Source organism: Ammospiza caudacuta, chromosome 4 (genome assembly GCF_027887145.1).
Source record: "Ammospiza caudacuta isolate bAmmCau1 chromosome 4, bAmmCau1.pri, whole genome shotgun sequence".
NCBI lineage: Eukaryota > Metazoa > Chordata > Aves > Passeriformes > Passerellidae > Ammospiza > Ammospiza caudacuta.
This window is the reverse complement of record NC_080596.1, coordinates 2,005,706-2,028,373: the sequence shown is the minus strand read 5'-3', so window position 1 is coordinate 2,028,373 and position 22,668 is coordinate 2,005,706. Positions and strand designations below refer to the sequence as shown.

Below are 22,668 nucleotides of genomic sequence, written 5' to 3'. Positions count from 1 at the left end.
TATTCCACTTGTGGCTTGGGAATTATGGATTTACCTGTTCTCTTGATGCTGTTTGGCAAAAAATCTGCGGCAGTCTATTGATTAGTTTATCCTGCATCAACTTGGGAGTAATTAATTGTAGTCTGCATAATTCAAATTGAATTATACAGATAGGTGTGAGAGATCCTGCCCCAAAACAGGCAACTGAAAAACACCACTAGAATCCTCTGATTTATTTTAAAATGTGAAGAATTTTAGGGCAAACAAAACTAAATCCAAGGAGTAAAACAAAACATAAAGTAAGGTTTTTGACTGGGAAAATGAAACAAGAAGATAAATCTTCAATGGAATATTTATTTCTTTTTTGATCTCACAAAAGGAGATCACACAGGGTAGAGAATATTTAACCACGAAGACAGCAGAAAAAAATGCACTATTCCACTAAAGCCATAAAGAAGCTGCAGTCACCTAGGCAGAACCAAAAAAGCACTGAAAATACTGGCCCTGATAAAAAGCATTCTAAGAAAAGGACTGGGAAATATGTTTCATAGTTCTGTGATAATTTATTTTGATATTGGGAGTGAAAATATCATTGTTTTTAGGAATCTTCTTTTTCTTCACTTGAGTATGTTTATGGTAAAACAAGTCAGAATTTAATATACTTTGAAGATAAATCACTTCTGGATGTGTAAATCAGTAAAGTAAATCACCTCTGGATGTTTTCAGAGCAAAAAAAATTTCCATCTTAATCTTCTTAAATTTCTCTCTATTTTTTACTGCCTTTTCCTGAGGCTGCTTACTCTGCACATATTAGAGAGAAGGATAACAAAGCATTTTAAATAGGCAAGATCTCTGTGTGTCTCCTTAGAAGGGAGCTTCTTTTTCTGGGTGGTATTTTTTTTTAATTCTGTTTTCTGACTAAGGAGTGTTCACCAGCAGGAAGGAGTTAAACAATACCCAAACAACTCAGGAGCTGTGTGTCAGTCAGAGCTAATGGGCTAATCTTGAGGCAGAAACAATAAGAGGCTTCAGAAAGAGGGAAGTCTTTCTGGCATTTATTTAACTTCTCTGTATTTACCAATGGAGAATGACTGGACCTTAATAAATTGTTAATAAATACAAATGGTTAATTGTGTGGTAAAATCAAAACTTGTACAAAAGAAGGCAAATATGTTTCAGAAGGTCCAGCTTCTGCATCTTCAACATGAGATCTCAAGCTCTGTGGCTCCACAACAGGACAGGGTGGTAGTCTGTGAGTGGCATTTGACACATAACTAAATAGTCCTGAAAATAATTTTTAAAATGGCAGATAAGGGAGAGAAGGCTCTTTTTTTAGATAACTTTGCTACTATTGTCATGCTTAAGGTCCTTAGCCACATAGGAAAGGTAGTGGTTAAGAGTAGATGTAACAGGAATCTGTTCTCAAAACAGAAACTGGCTATAGAATGGCAAAATGAGTTGAGAGTGGTGCTGAATTTCTACTCAATCATAAGCCAGGTTTTACATGTATTCTTTATGCTATGCAAGGCTGGATTTTCTTTTCTCATTTTTGCCTTGTCTTGTGGTATGAAATAGCTTCTCATAACATAACTTGAGTGTCCTAAGTCTGCCACATTTATAATTTGCTGCCACACACTATGATTTTTTTTCTTTTGAAAAAGAAATTGGTAACTTAGCTTCAGTTTACATTATTGTCTTTGCCCAATTTACAGACTTACATATGATACCACAGACTCACAAGTCAGCCTTTACTGGAAGAGTAAAATGACTCAGTTTGGGCCTGGGAGCCAGAGAGCTAAATATAATACACAGCATTAGAGCCTGGTACAGCTGGGGGAAAAAAATCCATTTGGGGACTTATAAAAGGTCAGTTTGGAACAGAGGTGCCTGGGGTGGAGAAATACTTGTCCTGACAACTAACTTCATTCTGTTCCTATTTGAGAAGTGTCACAGCAGAGCTGCTGGGGACAGAAGAAAGTATAGGAAAGTAAGACAGGGAGAGAAAAAAATGGACATAGAAAAGGTTTGAGCTGGTTATTCCAAAAATTAGTGCAGGATGTATGCTATTAAGTATCCATTTCTGTGGGAAAGTGGTGTTGTGGCACTGTAAATATCTTGTTGAATGTGTACAAACTCAGCAGGCTCTGTGCAAATTCTTTATTGAAACAACGATCAATGTACAAGCTACATCACATTTCATTTTGCCACTTCAGCATGAACTTTTCTCTTTGTGGTTTACGGCTGTGAGCTATAAAATCATAACAGTTATTTAAATCAAAATACAGCAACTGCTTCTCAAAAGAACACATTCATGTTTGTCTTACATTTCTTGTAAAATCAAAAAGGATTTCATAATAAATGAAATATAACTTACGAGACTTTAGTGCAAGCATTTCCTTTGCATCTAAGAAGCTTTCAGTTGTCCCACTAAATATGGCATACTTAAGAGGCCAATTCTTAAAATAGCATGCTGCCAAGATATCCCATGAGAACTTTGAAAATCTGACACTGTTAACACTTTCTAGAATTAGTTAATCTGACCAAACTGAAAGTCAGAAAGCCCTGGTTATATGTTACAGTACTTTTGTCAAAAGGTAACTGCAAATCAAGGAACTGACATAGTATCTACATTAGAATAAAACAGGCACTGATTAAAAAAAAATCAACATCTGCCTGTATATGCCATTTTGCAAGTCTTATGATTATACAGTAATTTTTAAGCACAGGCGTGTACTTCTGTGCCTTACCAAGTACCAACAAACCTGCAGAAAATGCTGGTCTATGGGTTCTCTTAAATTTTTTATATGACAGACAAAAAAAACCCCTGAAGGATAGGTTTCATCAGAAACATGCTCGAATCAGAGAACAAAAAAAGAATCAGCAGGAAAAAAATGCTGCTCAAAAAGAAAATGTTGAGAAAATAGATAGTGAATACTATGTTTAAGTGGACTGATTAGTATAGTCTTACATTTACTGAAAAAAGAATAGTAAGTATGAAATTCAAATCCAATTGATTTCTTCTGCTGCAGAAATCTAGCCATCTTTCATGAAGTTTGGCAAAATTGTTTGAAAATGGTGTAAATATAATTGTGCAAATCTCTTTTCCTTATTAAGCCTGGCTTGGTGTTCCTTTGCTTTTAGAATGCAATTTCAGTTGGACTGGATTTTCCAGATTCTGAGTGTTTTAAGAACCATTACTGTTTGGTGGTACAATAAATAGAAAAATGTAACGAAAAGTGTGCATAGTCCAATGATGGGAACAGATTAATGCCCCTGAAGTGCTTAAGGTGCATGAAAATATAGAAGAATGCAAACACTAATTTTTTCTTAGAGTCATTATTAATTTTATGTTTGGTAATTGTGTTTTTGGACCATAAAATAGCCATTTGCTAAGAAATACTGCAAGACACAATTGCATACTTTATAATAGCACAGCTGGAAAGTTTGGAACAGGAAAGACAGGTTTGGGTCTTGCTTCCCATCTGTCTTCCACAAAGGAAGTTCCTGAAAGTGTATAAAAAGCTTTAGGCTTAGATGTGTCATATAATGGGTGCATAAGACACTGAGCAGCAGACACAAAACCACCAAAAAACCACAGAAACCAGAACCATCGGTTCTGTATAAAATCTGTATTTTCTTCAGCTACAGTGCTTTTTAGTTCTTATTCTGATAATAACACAAAGCTAAATGTCCAGATTGGTTGGAGCAGTCCTACCTATGAACTGTTATCTCTGAGTGACTCCAGCTCTAGAAAATTTAGGGTTCCCTGTGACCTTGCAACAGCAGGAATCCAGCCCTCTGTGTATTGCATGGATCTAATCCAAGTACTGGTGCTTCTATGTGGTTTGCAATGTGCGTTTGTGTGTACTTCAAACTTGCCCTTTGTGGGCAGCCTCTAGGGAAAAACATCATTTGTATCTTCAAGGAAGTTTACACAGTGATACTGAAGAAATCCACGGGGATTGTTTGCTCTCAAATGTTTCTCAATAAATAAATAATAAAAGAGGCTGGAGGACAGCCTGAGAGTACTAGTCAGGGTCAGAACACTATAGAAATACATGAAGGGGTCTGATCTCTACTGTAAAAATTTCATAATCTAAAAAGATTAAAATTAAAGTACTGTAATAAATATTTTTAAAACTTAAAAAAAGTGTAATTTAAAAGTTATTTTTATGCTTTCAAGGAGAATATCCTTGCTTATCTGTGCAATCTTAGTTGGGCACCAGATAGGTAATTGAAGAATCCATGGGCATTGTTTGTAAATGCTGGACAGGCAGAAACATCAAAGTACCTCTTCTCAGGATGTTAAGGTGAATTGAAGGAGTTTAGTGCAAGTTCTTGCTTTTGTTTCTGCCCTTGTCCTTTTTCATATCAGAAGCAAATCAAGTAACTTGAAAAACTGATGTGAACACTAAACAGAAATGTCCTTTGGATTCAGACAAGAAGTTAAGAGTTTGCATCATACTACTGTCAATCACACTGGTCAGAAGTGAGGTTCTTTATGGTATTCTTTTAAACTAACTTCTGTCTTACATTTATATTGCTTTGCTGGAACTCAAATATTTCAAGTCACATTCCTAATGGGGCTTTGCCCTTGCATGTTTCCTTTTGGGCATGTGCAAATACATTTTGTGTAGAAACCTGCCACTGTGGTAAGCACAAAAAAATGAGACATTTGAATGCTGCCATTTCTCAAAAATTGGTTGTAAAATCTGAAGTCCATTATTAAACATGTATTTTTTTAAGTAACCACAGAAAGATAAATATGGAGCCATCTCTGCATCACCTATGTAAGTCATGGGGTATTCCTGTATTGCACTGCTGGTGAGGCTCTGCACTTTAACATAAGGAAGTTGACACAAGATCTCAGTTCATTATAAAGGGTTCTTTTATCTACCTGCTACACTGACTTTGTCTGATCTTGATTACCTCTGCAGTTAATATAACTGATTGCCTCCAACAGACACCTTATGGAGATGAGGCTGCTTTGTTAAAATGTCCAGAAAGCCATCCATGCATCATCTCCCCACAGACCTAAGAGACTTCTTTTTCTACAGTATACCTGAGTCCAGATTTATTTTAAGTATATTTCTACTACAATCCTTCTTAAACACTATAAGGTGATAGTTTGTTCATTAGTGTCAAACTAAATGTGTCAGGTAATTAAGTAATATGCTATTAACCCTACACAAACTCCTTGTAAGTGATTTCTTTCCAGACTCACTTCAGAGAAGGTACTTTTTATTGTCTTTCTGCAAGAGAAATGATTACTTCCCTTCCACTCCTGGCATTGCCTGGCAGAGATGTTGATCCTTTTTAATGCCACAATTGCTATGATCATTAAAGCTTTACTGGGGTAGAGTCACTCAAGAAGTGAACATCCTACATGTAGGAGGTTCCCGAAATCTCAATGCAATTATATCACATTTAACAGTTTGCATGATGGTCTTTGCAATTTTATAGGACACTTGATTATTTTTTTTTCAGTTTGGATGAAACTCTCAAATTGATGCTTATATATGAATTTAGGATTGATCTTCAGAATACCAAAATTAAGAAGCCAAATAAAAGGGTAATTTGCCATTTCAGCCTTGTTATCAACTGATTACTGGCATTTGCAGGACTGTTATGGAACCTGCATATCTTCTGGTAAGGTAGTACATAGTTACTGCTTCCACATTACTTCAAAACAAGACATCTTACATATTTGCAGTGGTTTGCCATATAGACTTCTGGCAACATAGAAAATGCTCAAATGTATGCAAAAAACCCCTGCAGAGCTGTTGAACTGCAACTTTCTGATGGCTTTCCAATCTGTAATATACACCTCAAAGTTGTTTCTTCATGCAAAACAAATGATTGTTGGCATCTCCATTCCATGAAAAAGGGAAAACTATTTCCCATGTGGCTAAGCAGTGTGGTCTCAAATGAAATGGAAACATTTAAATTTTCTTTAATAGCCCTCTAAATCACAATGCAGCTGAGCAAACAGGCTTTGTAAATGGGATCTATTAGGATTTTATTTGGCTACTGGAGTGCTGCCTCTTGGGCAATATTTCAAATTCAGAAGTTAATATTTGCAAAAATGGAATAGATGGAAATAACAAGAGTGAAGGAGGGAAATGGAAACCAGTTTTATGTTTAGTATGTTCAAGTGTCCTACTCCAAAGACTACCAGTGACTTCCAGGAGCCACTACAGGTGACTCCAACCTAGAAAATGCTGAGGTAAATGTTTCTTGGAAATACTCCTAATCAAAAAGAGCAATTAATATTAATGTAATAGCAATTACTCTGCCATACATCATGGTAAACTAAACTCAAACTGAGAAGAAAGTGCCAAATAATCCACTTACATGCTTTTGCTATGATAGTCTCCAGGTAAGGCTTAGCGGCAAGTACAATATGTATTTTTAAAAGAGCTCCACCTGATTTTCCTGCTATGCATAGATTCAGGAGTAACTATCATACATGGCTTTCATATATAACACATGTATTTTTGTCATTTGCCAATGCTGTGTCATCAGAACTGAGTTCAGCAGAAGGCTCAGGAGGGGGCTCCGCAGGAAGTGCTGGTGTTTGAGGAGTGTCTTCTTCCTTGGTGTCCAACTGCATGCTTTCCTGTGACTGACCATCCATGCAGTCCTTTTTGGACAATGGGTGAACTGACACTTTTATTGCAATCTGTTGAGGTGGCTCATGCAGTGACGATGCGTCCGAGTCACCTGTGGGAGATTCACTGCGCGCCAAAGCATTTGGGATCATGTAAAGCTCGTCTGTTTCGGTGGTCTCCTGGCCTTCTGCCGCCTGCCGTACAAAATTCTGTCCTTGCTCCTCCAGACCGACAACCTCCATAATTTCTTCCATTATAGTCCTGCAGTTCATGATGAGAGGTGGCAAAGGTACACTCCGAGCAAGCTCTTCAATATAGCGGGCAAACTCCATGGTCTTGAACTGGGTTACTTTGGCAAGCTCAAGCGTTTTGGCTGATGTGATAATTGGGATACGCTTTGCAATCTCAAAGGCCTTCTGAAGTTTCTCTGCCCCTTCTGTTCGGAAGAATTCATTGATTGCTTTCTCGGTTTTCTTCAGATGACTGCTCATCATACATAACCGAGTAATGTTCAGTATCATAACAATGGTAAAAGCGACAAGGCAGACAATCATGTAATAGATTCCCATATCTCCAGAGGTAAAAACAACCCTCAGTGTCACAGTATTGTTAACGCTGCCATACGTGTTAGATGCCACACACGTGTATTTACCTCTGTCTTCAAATGACACGCGGGTAATGTTTAGTAGCCCGTTGTCAAGAAACCACCATTTTCCTGTTGGAGAGGAAACAGAGTAACTTAGAAGTATTTTGTCATATGATCAGCATAGTCTTAAATATCAGCTTTATCAAACTCGCTTCAGGTTTTGGAAGAAGGAAATTATGTTCACAGGAAGACAAATAATTTACCTTCATAAAGGCCTGCAATCTTAGCTGCCTTACTACTACTGTCAAATCCCTGACATCAACTTTGGATAGTCAGAGCATGCCCTAAAAGGGTCTCAGAAAATGCTAATATGCATCTCTCTCAATCTTGTGGTCAGTTAGGCTACAAAGATAGGACTACTCCAGAGAGCCTCCCAAACACAAGTCACACTTCCTCAAATAAGTGAATTGAAGGAGTTGAATCCTTCAACAAGGATCAACGGGATTGTGAGGCAGAAAAACCTACTTAAACCCTCCTTGTTTTGTTTCCTGACAATGCATTTGCTTACAATTGGGGTTTTTTTGGTGTTTTGTTACAGTACCTCATATAATTCTGTTAATGTAAACTTTAAAACCCCTAAGATGTTAGACATCATACACTACAATGCCTACCCTCTGAGGTGTTGAGAAACTGATTTTTAAGTATAATTTTAAAGAGGTGGAAGTAGGATAGGAGGAGTAAAATAGATGGAAAGGAGAAGAGCGGTGACAGGGAATGCCTTGTTGGTACACCACAACAGAACTTCTTTTACCTTTAAAAGTAATTTCTATCAATGTAATATAATTGATAACTTGGTCTGCTGCATGGAAATATACATTTCACCTACATGCACACTTGATATTCTTTGAACCTGGCACAGCAGAACAGTTTAGGTATGAAACTGCATTTGAAACAACCTGTTTCAAATAACTCATCGCTCCTGTCACTGCTAAAGTGATTCAAGATTAACCCAGTTACTGTATTTGCCACTTAATTAATTGGTAATGAATTAAGATTTTTAGTTCCTCAAAGATTTCTAGTTAAACATGGCTTACCCAAATTGTTTCACATTATCTCCAGTAGAAGCCTACGTATAAAGTAATCCCAAAAGATCCCTGCCTCCGTTCATGTGTACAGACAGCTCTTAATTATGTCTTTTTATCCTCTTAGAAGTTTTAACTTAAATGAAACAATATTTTTTTTTTTTACCCTAGCATATTTCTTGAAAAGAGCTGAATCATTTTGCCTGAAATTTAAAAATGAAGACTAAATAAAAGCTTGGTCTAAATCAGACCTTCACATAAAAAAATACCCCAGTCTGCTAAATTTAGGCAAATTCAGAGGAATACTCCTTTACAGAGGAAATATTAGAATCTGTAACAGATGACACTTCTTCCTCCACCTCCAGTACAACAAAAAATGCAGAGTATTTGCTGCTCAGTATTTCTTTGAATTTGAATGCTGGTCCTTTTTTGCAAATTAGATTTCAATTAATTGTGAAATAACAAGATGCCTTGTGATGTATCCTGGCTCCAGCTGTTATAAATGACATAATGGCATTGAACTCAGTGACTGGGTCTATGCCAGTGGATCCTGACAGACATATTGACCCACACAAGAAAACAATGATTCAAAAAGGTATCATTGCTGGGTTTTGATAACAATTCAATGCCATGCTTAACACCACAAAGAAAGCTCTCAAGCTAGGAAACATTTCTTACAGAAAGACAGTCTCTTAAAGGAGGTATTGCACTGTTGAAATTCTAAGTTAAAGTGAAGTTGTCTTAATACTACATCTTTACTTTTTACTGATTTGTTCGAAGTTTTTGCTCATCTGCCTAAATGTTTGGTTTAGCTACCTCTCTCAGCTGACTACACAAAGACCTAAATTTAGATGCCTTACTAAAGGGGAAATTTTCTATTAGTGAACCTTAGCAAAACACTCCAGCACACTAATCACTGTATGTTGCCACAACCACACAAATCATGTTCAAAAGTCTGCTTAGTAGCTCAAGTAGTTCCTTTCTCTCGCTTAACTCAGAAAAGGATAACACGCTGCACTGTAAAACATAACCAGTTATGCAGTAAGCTCTTACAGATACACACTGCTCTTTCACATCAAGCTGGGTCGATTGTTACTCCTGTCACAGCAGAGTTCGCTGGCAGGTCAGCCATTAGTTAGGCACTCTATCTTAACAACTAAGAATTTATTTCATCATGCTGTGAACAAAGCAGTCACTATGGAAGGATTACATGAGAAAAACACCTTTTATATACCCACACTCCCCTCAAACACTAGAAGCATAACTAGAAGTATAACTAGGATTATCACCCAAACCTACCATTTAAGGAAAATAAGCTTGTGTGTAATTATGGTCTCTAGCAAATGCCACTGAAGAGTCTTTACTAAAGCCAGGAAGGCTCAAATTTGGCCCATCCTTCTGACTGCTGCCCTATATAAGTTTTGCAGTTGGTTGTTCAGGGCATCTCCTGTTTCTCACACTACCATGGCACTGCACATAAAAGACAGCAGGCATACCAGGGAGTTAGCTGTGTTGAGTTCACGCCAACAAACTAATATGTCATGAGAATCCTCCTTTGAGTTGGGAAACAGCTTTTGAATCTTTTTTTGGTGCCAGAGAAGAACAAAGGAGGACAGAATGAGAAACAAAACAAACATGAAGTCTTCCAATGAAAAGAGGCCTGTCTACAACTTCTGTTAATTGCTTCAGCTTCTTGCTATGTGTTGCTATAAATAACACATAAAAAGTTACTGTTTTCTTCCAAGGTGTACATAAAAAATGTATAACTGCCACCAAGCTTTCATTTATTTTCACACAGGAAAATACCACAGCCAGGCCATTAAATCCAGGTTATTTGTCGACTTGCTGAAATCAGAAGTGTCTCTGGACAGGCTCCATCAGTGCTATTCCTAAGATCCTACCTTTATTCTCCTCCTCTTGGAGCAGGCGGCCATTGGAATTGTACCATCTGTAGCGTGGGCTGGGAGTGCCCTGGACATTGCAGTCGATCAAGGCACTGCTGCCCTCCCTGACGATGATGTGGTCGATGCGGGAGGTGACCAGCGGCGCGGCCCCGGGGTGTGTGTCGGTGCGGTTCAAAGTGCTGTTACTCACATCCTCTGCAGTGCTCAAAGCTGCTAATAAGATGACAAGGCGTGTGGTGGGCAGAAAGTACAAAGAGTGGCGGCTGTTCAGTATGTCCATTTTCCTTCAGTGGTGTACACGACTGGCTGGGAACTGATTCTCTTGAGTCCTTGAGGTGAGCAGGTCACAGGAGAGTTCCACTTTGCTCTGTGCAATTTTATGCTTAAAATATCCTATAAAATAAATAAGTACAGTGAGACGGCATATATAAACAGTCCATTAGATATGCTCTTTTAAAATAGTGACACATCCATTAATGCATTTCAATCATCAGCACAGTGTCTTGTCTAAATGCTAATGTTATCACAGTCCTTATCCTTACTGGAAAAAGATGCATACATTTTCCTGACAATGGTGTTGTTCAGAGTGACAGGCGTAGGAGGAAGCTTTTATCACCTAGACACTTAGCAGCAGTTTAGCTACAGTAGCAGCTACAGTTTTATGCCAAAGTTCAACAGATTTTTTCCTTTTTTTTTTTTTTTTAATCATTTGCAAAATCAACAGGAAAAACTGAGGCGCAGCACATTAAAAGCGGTCACTACCAGTTTGGTGCTGCAACTCTATCACATGCATGGTCTTAGATGAACTGTGAAACATGGTGTAAGAAAGAACAATTCCAGGAAGGGTTTTTGGATCTAGTGCTGGAATCTTTGATATACACAATTTTTCCCCAAACACAGCAGCACATACAGCAAAACATCTCAGACCATTCACTTTTCTTAAGCTACTGCTCTCTGAGCTAAAACATAGCATGGAAGATTATTCTTAAAAGAGGGTATTTAATGCTTGATCAAGTAATTTCAGTGTTGTTATTTTTAGAGCAGATTCGTAAATAGGAGTACATGCTAGTAACATAATTATGGTTAATGTTCCTTTGAGATTCAAATTAAGTTAGGACTTTTCCATTCCTTATATGATATTAAGCACTTTGCCTGTGTACTTTTTGCACATTCTCCCTCAGTATTTTCCTTCAACTAATCACCCACAATGAGGCCTTTCTGAAGCAGTGATTTCAGTTTCTGGACAGAGGCGGGGGGGGGGGGGTTACAAAAGTGCTCTCTATTGGCCTCATTATGCTCCCAGTGAACACAATTGGCATTCAGTACTGACTGAAGGCACAGTGTTGGCCTCAAAATGAGCACCTTGGAAAATTTCACTTAAGAGTCTAAAGGCCACAAATCATGCTAAAATCACAGAGTATCCAACTATACTGGTTTTACTGATGTGTCTCTAAGGTAAATAACTGAAACTTAGGGAAATTTATTAGACAGAGGAATCTATCTGGAATCTGAATATAGGAAACTATCTAATGAACTTTCCCCAAATGAACAATTCCATTTCAAAAGAGTTTGTATTTTCTTAAATATACATTTGACTCATAGTAACTCATTTGCCTTAGCACACATAGTAACTGCTGACAATATCAGTTTCCGAGAGCAGTTCTATATATAAACAAAACACTAAAATAAAAAGGAACAAGTGAAAAAATCCCCATCCTTATTTTCTTTTGTATTCAAAAAGGAAAGAAAGCCACATTACCATCTTGCACTGGTAGTACTTGATTTAGGTCATTTTGTTATGCATCCTCTCTTCTTTGTAAAGCAATGAACTTGCTTTCATACAAATAGATACAGTGTTATTGAAAAAGCAAATGAATTATTCTATTTTACAGGATGAATCATTACTAGAAATGAAAACCTATGTTTGTTTCAATAAACTGCTGGCATGATGTAGAGGTCTGTCCCAGGTTCAAGCCTGTCCTTGGTTTTTTTTCTGCTTTTATAATTACTGAATGTGGAAGTATTTCTCTTGAAGAGACAGAATAATTTTTAACTTTAAATTAATATGCAAATCTCATTTGTCATATAAAGCTATATAAACAATGACTTCAGAAATCTACTTCAAATTATGCAAAGCATGTAGAGTCTGTGCTTTTGAAGGTACACTCTGTCTGAGTCAGCAGTTTGGGAAAAAACCTTCAGTTCTGCCTGTTCACTTCAGTAACTATTTACATCTCATTTCTACTACTCCATTAACCTTGGAGACTGACATTCTTCATGATTACACATATTCAGTCTATAAAATGTTTCTGTACAGTGTCACAGATCTGCATTGCGCCATACAGAAAAACAAAAATTTTACTTCCTGGCAAAGGAGCAGGAACAGAGACTGGCTGGATTAGGACAATGGGAAGGGCAAAAGATAATATAAAGTGATTAAGCTGTGTGTTCCAATTGCTGTCTGGGCCTTGTTATTACTGTATTTGGATCTATCATATATTTTTACAGCAGAAAAATCAGTAGCAGTCAAAAAAGGTGTTTATTGTGGAGAGCAATTTGCATTCCAGAAGGAAATCAAATAGCATCTCCACAGTGGATGAACAGAAAATCTGTAAGGAAGGGACCAGCAGTGTATTAGGAAGATGATCAAGGTAGCTGATGGCCCACTGATTCCACACAGCACAGGGATGTGGGCAGAGGTTTGGAAGGTGTGAGGGCAGTAAGGCGTTGCCTATTGCGTACGTTTACTTGTTTTGAACGCAGAGCATAGGGAAGCAGAAATGGTACCTTTGTGTAGTGATGGCAAGTGTGACTGGCCCACAGTATGGCCAAAGGGGTGATCCCTTGTCTGAAGGTAACGGTGACTCCCTCATTCTGGCCCAGAATTGAACCATAAATAGCTGCAGTAAATCTTAGGAAACAGAGATAAATAATTTATATCTACTGTGTAAGATCCTTACCTACTCCTTCTTCTTACTCCTGAGAATGCACTCTCTCATGTATGTTCCTGGAATGCAGAATATTAAAAAAATACTAAATACTTTTGTAGATACATTTCTATTTGAAATAACTACATTTTGGTGGCTAATATGAGAAATAATCAGGCAGTAGGTTTAAAGCAGAATGTTTGGAAATGAAGGCTGCTGCTTTCATATGCCATCCAGGGAAGTGCCTGAGTATGTTTGAGGAGACAGTATTTCCTTTGGTGTGCATCCTCTCCAATGTTATCAGGAAACAAAAAGAGATGGAAGAAAGCAAAAAAGGTTTTCTTAGCCTCAAATGACACAAAAAAGTTACAGGGTGCCATGCTGGGACCTGAATGTCCAGGACCCTCTGCAAACCTGCTGGGCATGACCAAAAATGCTAGAGTCAGATTAGGAAAGCAGGAAGAAGCAGAGAGAGAACTCAAAGGGTAGAAAATGTGCTCACACCAAACGCTGATGCAAAGGAAGATTTGCTGAGAGTTCCTGTCCTCCTGCTTTGCCACAGACGCAAGAGCAGCCAGAGTATATCAGGGAACACAGATCTGGGAGCCAGCTGCTTTGCTAAAAGTAAATGATGTAACGAGTTCTGGTTTAATCACACAACTAAATGGGGAGAAGACTGAGACCAAAATAGGACTGCTAGTGATATTTGGCAAAGCAGCAAGAGAATCCAGAGTATTGGAGAAGTGGGTACAGTGTCGCCCAGGATCTGGGCCACGAGAGGCAGCAATTAGCTGTGACCCATGATAAACCTGATGAAGGCAGCCAAAACTGTAACCTTTTGATCTGACCTAAGTCAGAGAAAGCTGGATTGACTAAACTAAAACAAAGATTCCTGTAATAACTCCTTTAGACTGAGTAAGACAGTATTCTAAAGAAGGAGGACATGTGCAATCCTGAGACTTGCTTTGTAGGAACAGATTGAGTCTTGGAGCATTTTTGACATGAAAAGGTCACTAAAAACAAAGAGCTAATTTCACGGAAAAAGTGTAATCACCAAAGCATGTGAGCTACCACTTACAAAGAATAAAACTATATAATATAATATAATATAATATAATATAATATAATATAATATAATATAATATAATATAATATAATATAATATAATATAATATAATATAAATGTGGTTACATATACTTTTTTTTTTTTACTTTTAAATTTGTGGTGCATGAAATGGAAAAAGATTGGCTATTTTGAGCTATTCAGGCTTTCCTCCAAAGATGGAATGAAAGGAATCCCCACAGTCTCCTCCAGCACCTAGAACACGTATATAGGAACCTCTCCTGTTGTATTGTATTTGGAGCAACATTTACTACTCAACAATGCTTGTCAGTGATCAATATATTAAATAGTTCTGTTTTTCAATTCCCTAACTCAAATGGTATAAATTGAAAATACTAAAGTAACAGATTTACTGCTTGTGAGAGGAAAGACTTGAGCCAAATGAGAACACATGACAAGCTTTCCTTTTAAGTTACATAGCAGCCTACTCTAGCAGGCTCTCTATGCACATATATCCAGAGAAGTCCCCTGGAACGGGCTCCAGAAACTGCAGAGCTGCAGCATGATAGTTTTACTCCTAATTAATGTGAAAATGTGGACAAAAGCTGCAGTTACAACTTCTCTGTCCAAGATCAGGCATCAGTCTAAATGGAAGACACATCTAGGACTGACAGACACATCTAAGAACATTAATCAGAGACATGTTCTGACTGGCCAGTTATTTTTTCATGTCATAGATGTGCTTGCTTCCCATACTATTGCCACCACAGAAAATGACTATGGGGTCATGGCTCTAAGTGCTGCATTTGTGCAGAACAACATGATGACAGAGCACAAAAGAATAGAAAAGGAGGGCAGTGATGCATACCTTTTCCTGGCTTGCTCACATCTGTAAGACTGGCCTGTTCTTACTCTTGGAATAATGTGTAATCCTATTAACTGTGAGGTCATTCAATTCACAAGTGAAGCACAAGAAGCCAGCTTACTGCATAATGCAAAAATGGTACTCCTATAGCTTCAACATCCCAATGCTATCTTCCTTGGCTTGTAAGTAACCAAGAAAAATAAATTATTTTCATTCTACCTCTCCCTTATCTAAAAGAAGTATAAAGGCTGATGCTGCAAAACAAAATAAAGGCTAGTTTTTTTATTATTTAAAAACTACTTGCCACTTTTCCTAGTTTTCATAGGCTATGTCTTTTAAAGAGTGGGCAAAAGTAAAAGTTAACAAGTGTTAGTGAAACAGGAATGCAAATGAAAGAACTTATGCCACACAGGTGAGAAGCTCACTGCCAGTTCATAGGCTTATGAGTGAGAACCACCTACTGAAAAGGTCTAATTACTAGGATCCAGACATGCAGAGGAAAAGAAATGTCACTCATTTACAACTAGCAGAAAAATTTTGACTTCTTTTTCTATTCATTTGTCAGTTGATAAAATATTAATGCTTGGCTCCAGAAGAGCTGCTTTTCATTCTCCTGGAGTGGGGGATTTCAGTCTTTTGTAGTTTCATGGCTTTCTGTTTCCCTGGCTATGTTGAATAGGTGACCTGCTGGTGGTGTTTGTAAGATGAAGAGTTCCTTCTGCACATCTAGATTCCCAGCTGGGCAGCAGCCCCCAGCTATATGCTTATTTAGTCTCTTCAGCTGCCTGGGAACTTTAGGAAACCTTTCAACAAGGCTGAGCCCTGGCCATGTCTGCTCAGTAACCTCATGTCACACTTGCTGCCTTCAGCCACCTCATGGGAGGGTACAGAGAACACAGACATGGGCTCCTCTGAGAGATGTGCCATGAAAGGACACGAAACACAGGACACATGCTGCAACAACAGAAATTATGAATATGAAAAAATATATTTATGCAGGAGGCCAGTCAAGCCCTGCAATAGGTTGCCCAGATGGGTCATGGAATCCCCATCCTTTGAGAAATTCAAAACTTGACTGAGCTGGTATACACTGGCCCTACTTTGAAAAGGCTGTTGAATCAGATGGCCCCCAGAGGCAGCCCCCCAACCTAAAGAAACTCAAATACTCCAGAAACACAAATACAAGAACTGCCTTGGGGAAAACAATGGGAAAAATATGTCTGATCTTAAAAATTGCTATATGGGATGCTGGGAAATCGTCTTCATGAGCTCCTGTATAATTTTTTGAGTAGCAGCACTTTGGAATGATAAGACAGGCTGAGAGTGCTGACTACAGCCTGAAAAAAAAAAAGGTATTTGGCCTTCTGCATTCCATTTACCTGATAAGAACAGTACCTCTCCTCTTTGCCATACAGAGAAGACTTATTTCCAGCCAAGGGAACTCTAAGCATCTTTGTTACCCTCCGCTGGACTTCCTTCACCCTGTCCACGTCTTTCTTGTGCTGAGGACCCCAGACCTGGATGCAGTACTCCAGGTGGGGTCTCACAAGGATAGAGGAGAGAGGGACAGTCATCTCCCTCAAGGTGGTTGTCTCAATTTCTTGACACAGGATAAAATAAGGGCTGGGAATCTATGAAGATTCAAGAGAGACTGTATATCATTTACAAGAACAGATTCATAAATTATGACAGCCTATGATCAATGTGGGGACTTGACTTCTGTATATGCATTATGCTCTGAGTGTATGACCCTGGGCAGTGAATAGGAAGGGCTGTCAGTATGGCAACCTGGAGACCTTTATTAGCACACCTGTCTTAAAAAAAATTATATCAAAGAAGTCTATAAATTAATTGTATATTTTGAAGGCATTGGTAGGTTCTTACAGACAAACATTTGTCAATCTGTTTTGTAACAACAAAAAAAAAAAAAAAAAAGGAAAAATCAAGAGCTGTAGCTTATTCTGCCATTAATGGCAGAACCTGATCAAGACTTAGTCATTATCAGTTTTTGTCTTCTAAAATTATTTTGGTCTGAACACTCTCAACACTGTAGGGGGTAACAAAGGAAAGAAGCATCATAAAGATAGAATTGTCTTACTTTCAGGGTTCCATAGTGTAACAAGACACTGCAGCAAGACAGCAGCAAGCAATAAAGTGTAATTGAAAATTAATTTTATATCCAGACTTTCCATTTAGGGAAAGAAGCATAAGCCTTTCTATTCAAGCAGCTGTAAAATGGAAGAGTTTTCATGTTGCCTTTATCTGTGTGTAAATGTTTTAGAATTTTTTTACTGTCAATTTCTCCTCTGTTTCTCTTTATCTACTTCATGTCTCTATTCTCTTTATCCTACTTCATGTCTCAATATTGCAAAACTAGCAAGCACATGGCATCCTAGAGCTTCACTTTAAATATTGGAATGGACCCATTGATTTAACCATGTCTTTGAATGGTTTGATGTGCACTCCCCTGATGTCCATGAACACTCAAGAGATGTTAATCCATTAACCCAAAGAAGAATGAAGGCTGTTGGTGTCGGGTAATTATTGGAGAGGTTATTTAAAAGTACCTTAAGAACGCCAAACCTCTGGAAAATCCCCTTTTGATGCCACAGCTCCTGTAATTCTAGCATCTCTGCTGTATCAAATCAGCTTTTCACAAAATACACTGAAGCAACAAAAGTACTCAGACAACTTGGATGGTTAACTTCTCATTAAAAAGTTGTAATTCAGATGTGCTCTCTTATATGCACTGAGAAATCTGAGTTTTCTTTCCATGTGGTATTGTAATGACTGCAGCAAAAGCAATGCTCTATATTTAGTGGAGAAGCTTGCTGTTTTTCATCAAGGCAGGTACTGTCATGAAAATGTTCTACTGAGTTGTAGGTTACCCAGATCATAAAACAAATTCAACACCATTGATAGTGAAGATTTTTCAAGGCTCACCTTATGTGTTATTAGAACATAAATGCTTTGAAGAATTTTATTCTTAGAGATAAAAACTTTGTTTACATAGATTATCTAGATTTCCTCTGTGTTTGTATTTATATGGAGGCTGTACAATTACATTTCAATATATTTGTACACAAAGCTCTTATTCCAGAAACTGTATGGCTTTAAGAGTCCCTTGCTTAACTCCTGGCAAACTTGCAGCATTGCTGCTGGTTTGCTGTTGCAGTAAATGCAGATGCATCAATGCTTAGGAGTTCCCTCTGCTGAGAAAGGAGGAACAATAAAGCAGCACAGAGAATCCCTCCCACACTTCCATGTGTGCAGCACACATCTGAGCTCTGCCTGGCCTCACCAAGTTCTACATATCTTTCATGTTCTTTACACACCTTGTATCTTTTATTTATTCCTGCACTCTGTAAGCATTATTCTGCCAAAAGTTTAAATAACCAAAGTCAGCAAATGCAACAGATCTCATATGCTCTTGGCAAGGCTTATGAGACTCTGCTAAGAACATAGCAATGCAGAATGTGGCCCAGCTCACTTCCTTCCACTTTCTCCTCTGAGCTGTGCTTGTCAAAGCTAACCATCCCTTAAGTACATCTAGTGGTTTTCTTTGTCCAAAGGAAGAAGGAAGACTCCAGATGTAGGACATTTAAATACAAAACTAAGTTTTGCTTAAACTAAGATATGAAGGACTTTTCAGGCTAAAAAATCTGTTTAAACTAAAATTTAAACTGAATGTTTTCAATGCACTGATATAGCTTATATTATGCTATCTTAACAAAAGACTCCCACATTATTTGGAACATAAGAGAAAAAAGAATAGGACAAAACAGATTTGAGTATGACTATTCTTCCCTATCCCTATAGCACTGTAAGATGGATATAATTTTTGATGGCTGGCTTTCATGTTTATTGGTTGCTGGGATACAGGGCAAAGAGGTTACACATAGATGCCATGATTAGGACAGGATTAACCTTGTCAGAGGCGGAATTTAAAGGAATCTAAGTGCTCATGACTGATTGCAATTGAAAATGATTATTTCAGGTTAAAGGTGTCTGCGCCTCTTTCTTCCACAAGTAACAAAGGGGACAGAAGATGGATTCAAACAAGTTTGCCCTGCACCACGCAGCAGCTCAAGTCTTGCTTGTACCCAAACGTGACCAATTCAGCCCTCTCCAAGCATGACTGTATATCGTCATGTGCATGCAATAATTTAGCTGAAGGTCCTCAAGAGCTGACTAAAGAACCTCTATAATTTCAGATGTGTGAGCCAGTTATGTCTATGCCACATTGAACAGTGTAACAGTAAAGGCACATCACTTTCTCAGCATCCAGTACTGTGTGTGTACCGCACACACACACCTAGGACTGAGAACCATACACACACACATGCAGCTGCAGTACCCTGGCCCCTGCTTGACTTAAAAATATCAGCAAGAATCTTTTCTTGGCATAAAACTCTCAGTGTGACAGACACATGTCAATCAAATATTAGGTCTGGGCTACGTAGGTTATTCTTAATGCAATAAGAAATTCCTCCACATATAGTGGCCCTTTTCCAAAACAAAGTTAGTTATACACATCTGTATAGAGGTTGTTATTTCTGATAAATGCTCTAAAATGCTGCTATGGATGATTTTAATCACAGTAACTGGTAAAAAGTGATAACCTCTCCATTGTCTTGGAAATGATGTTTCTACGGTTGATCTGTATATGGGCAGAAAATGACACGGTCAAATGCCAATTGTCAAAACTAAATAACAAAATTAAGGATACAGAGAGATATTAGCAAAAGCTCACAAGTTTGCATGAATGGATGGCAGCTCAGAATTGAAGGAATGAAAAATTTAAGAAAGTATCTAAGACCTTGGTCTTACATCAATCTTCTGGTGACAAATTACTACAATCCAGGACATCTCAAAGTAGGATCAGAGGCATTTGTGCCTGCAAAGACTTCTAGTAAAGGTGCAATTTGCTGGGAGAGAAAGAAGACCTTGCTAGCAGAGCTTGGTACGGGTTGTTTTAGCTGCTGGCAAGCTCACTCTCCCTGTTGTAAATTGCATTCACATCTCACTGGTGCCTTACACTGGGCAAGAATCATAAACTATAAAAGAAATGCCAGCTCCCCATTCCAAACTCTGTAGACAAAAACTGGAATGGAGATTGGTTTTTTCCCCCATTTAAATCATTCCCCAGAAGCCCCTGCCATTGTGTCACAAATGTGACCCTCTGTTGGCTGGGTTTGGGTTTTGTTCCCCTGGTTAAAGCAATGAATAAAGTGCTTTAGCCAGGTTCTGTGCCAACTCCATCCTCCTCCTCCAAATTCATGCAGGACCTGTCCAACTGCAGAGAGGCAAAGGGGACAGGACAGGGCAGGAGGGCAACTGGAGCTGTACAATATAGGTCACTTCAGAATTCACTACCACACTCTCACCATGTGTTAAATGTCTGATGTTGATACGCTGCAATCCGAATGAGACAGATTTCTAATAATAAAGGATTTCTAGTACAGCAGCTACAAGGTTGCTGTATATCAATGGTGCTGTTGCTACTGTACACACTAAGCCAGACAAAGGATTCCTGCCATGCAAAACATCATCTCCACTGAAAAAAAATCTGCTGTAATTTGTCTTACTGCAGTGAAAAGAGGAACTCTTTTAAAATATAATGTCTTAAAGAATGAAAATGCTACATTTCTCCTCTCCTTAAATCCTTTGTGTTCCTTCTTTTGAAATAATTTTACAGTCCTTCAGACAAACGTACCAAATGAGGTTGCATTTAGGATTTTGTCACAGTTGGTATTTTTATTTCCCCAAGCGGGTTTATCAGGGTAGCTCCATTTGAGATGCTTCAATTTAACAAATGAAAGAGGGCTGTTAGGAAGTGTAGTCTCTTACAAGACTCTCCAGACAAATGCACTAGAAAAGTGCCTGCTCAGTAGCGCTCTGTGTTCTCTTAAGCTCCCTTGTCCAATACTGCTGGAATTGGCCCTGTTAAGAAACAGGATTCAAAAGATTATTTCAGGACCACTCTGCACAAGAACTCTGAAGTGTTAGATTCCAGTTCTCAGTTCACATATGAAATTGAGTATCTTATGAGGCTAGCCTGTGAAGTAAAAGGGTAATTGAAGCAAAATATCAGGAGGCATTCTTTATTTTAAATTTAAGGCAGCACAACTTCACCTCTTTTTGAAGTCAGGTTCATCGAAGAGGTCTCTGCACTGGGGTGTCACCTCCCATTCCCCTTCTCAGAGCGGGACAGCAGCGAGCATCCTGCGTGCAGGAGCTGGAAAGCTTCAGTAAAGCCTCGGGCTCGTTAGCTTTTTTTTTTTTTTTTTTTTTTTTTTTGCCTAACGAAACCCACTTTCCTTCAAGACTCGGTGCTGATTTGAAATAATCTCCTGAACTTTCATGCTGAACACAGCATTAGTGCGCTCCCGTTGCGCGGGGAGATTCCGCGCTCCACGCCGGGCTGGCCGCGAGCGAGCGACAGCCGCCCCGGTAGAGGCGCCGTGCCCGCCTGGCCGAGCTGCAGCGCTCCGCCGGCACGGCCAACGGACCCTGCTCCGGCCCTCCAGGCTCCCCCGGGCCGCCGGCGGGACAGCGCGCCCGGGGCTCACCGCAGAGTTCCGCAGCCACCGCGGCAGCGGGGCCGGCTCGCACGTCAGCGGCAGCCGCGGCAGGTGCCGGCAGCGGGGCGATGGTGGAGGCGGCGGGGAGCGCCTCCGGGACCGCCGCCCGCTCGCCCGCCCGCCGGGGAACCGCGGCCTGCGCCCCCCGCGCCGCTCACCTGCCCGCCCGCGGCTCCCGCTCGCTCGCTCGCTCACTCGTGCCGCTGCCGGTGTCGCTGCGCTGCCGCCTCTGCTGCCGCCGCCCCGCGGCAGCGCCCGCCGCCGCCGCGCCCCTCAGCGCGCCCCGCACAGCACCATGCCGGGGCCGGGCCCGCGGCCGCGGCCGGGGCCGGGGCGGGCGGAGCGTGGCGCTGCCGCAGTGCCGCGCCGTGCCCGTGCCGTGCCCGTGCCGTGCCGTGCCCGTGCCGTGCCCGTGCCGTGCCGTGCCCGTGCCGTGCCCGTGCCGTGCCGTGCGCTCCCGCCGCTGCCGGCTCCGGCGGGGAAAGTAGGTCAGGGCGGCACTGAGCATGCTCGGAGCCGGGCCGGGGGGCGGCCCCGGGGCCCGCGGGGGGCGCGGGGGTGGCAGAACCCCCGGCCGCGGGGTTGACACGGGGCCAGGGACGTGCGGCGGCCGCGGGCGAGGCGGGGAGGCCTGAAGCGAGCGGCGGTGGCGGGGCCGCTGTGGGGGGTGCGGGGGCTGCGAGCCCCCTCTGCCCGAGCGGAGCCGGCAGTCCGGAGCAGCCCCCGCCGGTCACCGCATCCCTTCTCAGAGACACTTGCGGGAGCAAGTGCTGCAGGAAAGGGATAATACCCCAACAAGCCTAGATAATATTGAGAACCGAAGTGCTGCGCTTCGGAGAAATGGCACACGTGCTTTCCCCCAAGGGCTTTATTCCTAACGGGATTGCAGCACCCAGCTCCAGTTTAAACTCAATCTGAGGTGGTCCCAGCCTGTGGGAAGCTGACACTGACTATACATGTCTAAGTGCTCCGTCAGCAGAGGGTAAAGTTGTCATTTTGCTTGAGCAAAAGTGCTTGAATTTGGTTGGTGCTCTCTGTGCAAGCTGTGCAGCTGCCGAACAAGGGAT

The 22,668-nt window shown here is 40.3% G+C and overlaps 1 protein-coding gene across 4 annotated transcripts; it reads right to left on the bottom strand.

The window, feature by feature from the left end:
* Window positions 1–489: 489 nt before the first annotated feature.
* On the bottom strand, window positions 490–21,815 carry MFAP3L (microfibril associated protein 3 like). 4 transcript variants are annotated; one of them, XM_058803978.1, is made up of 4 exons: window positions 21,760–21,815; window positions 13,123–13,169; window positions 10,160–10,555; window positions 490–7,305 (listed from the first exon to the last, which is right to left on the bottom strand). In XM_058803978.1, exons 3-4 carry the CDS (start codon window positions 10,440–10,442, stop codon window positions 6,443–6,445), a joined length of 1,146 nt encoding a protein of 381 aa, XP_058659961.1. In that variant the 5' UTR covers window positions 10,443–10,555; window positions 13,123–13,169; window positions 21,760–21,815; the 3' UTR covers window positions 490–6,442. The 4 variants fall into 4 exon arrangements, with proteins under 4 accessions (XP_058659961.1, XP_058659959.1, XP_058659960.1 ...); XM_058803976.1 differs by lacking the exon at window positions 21,760–21,815 and adding an exon at window positions 21,153–21,314; XM_058803977.1 differs by lacking the exons at window positions 13,123–13,169; window positions 21,760–21,815 and adding an exon at window positions 21,153–21,331.
* Window positions 21,816–22,668: the final 853 nt, after the last annotated feature.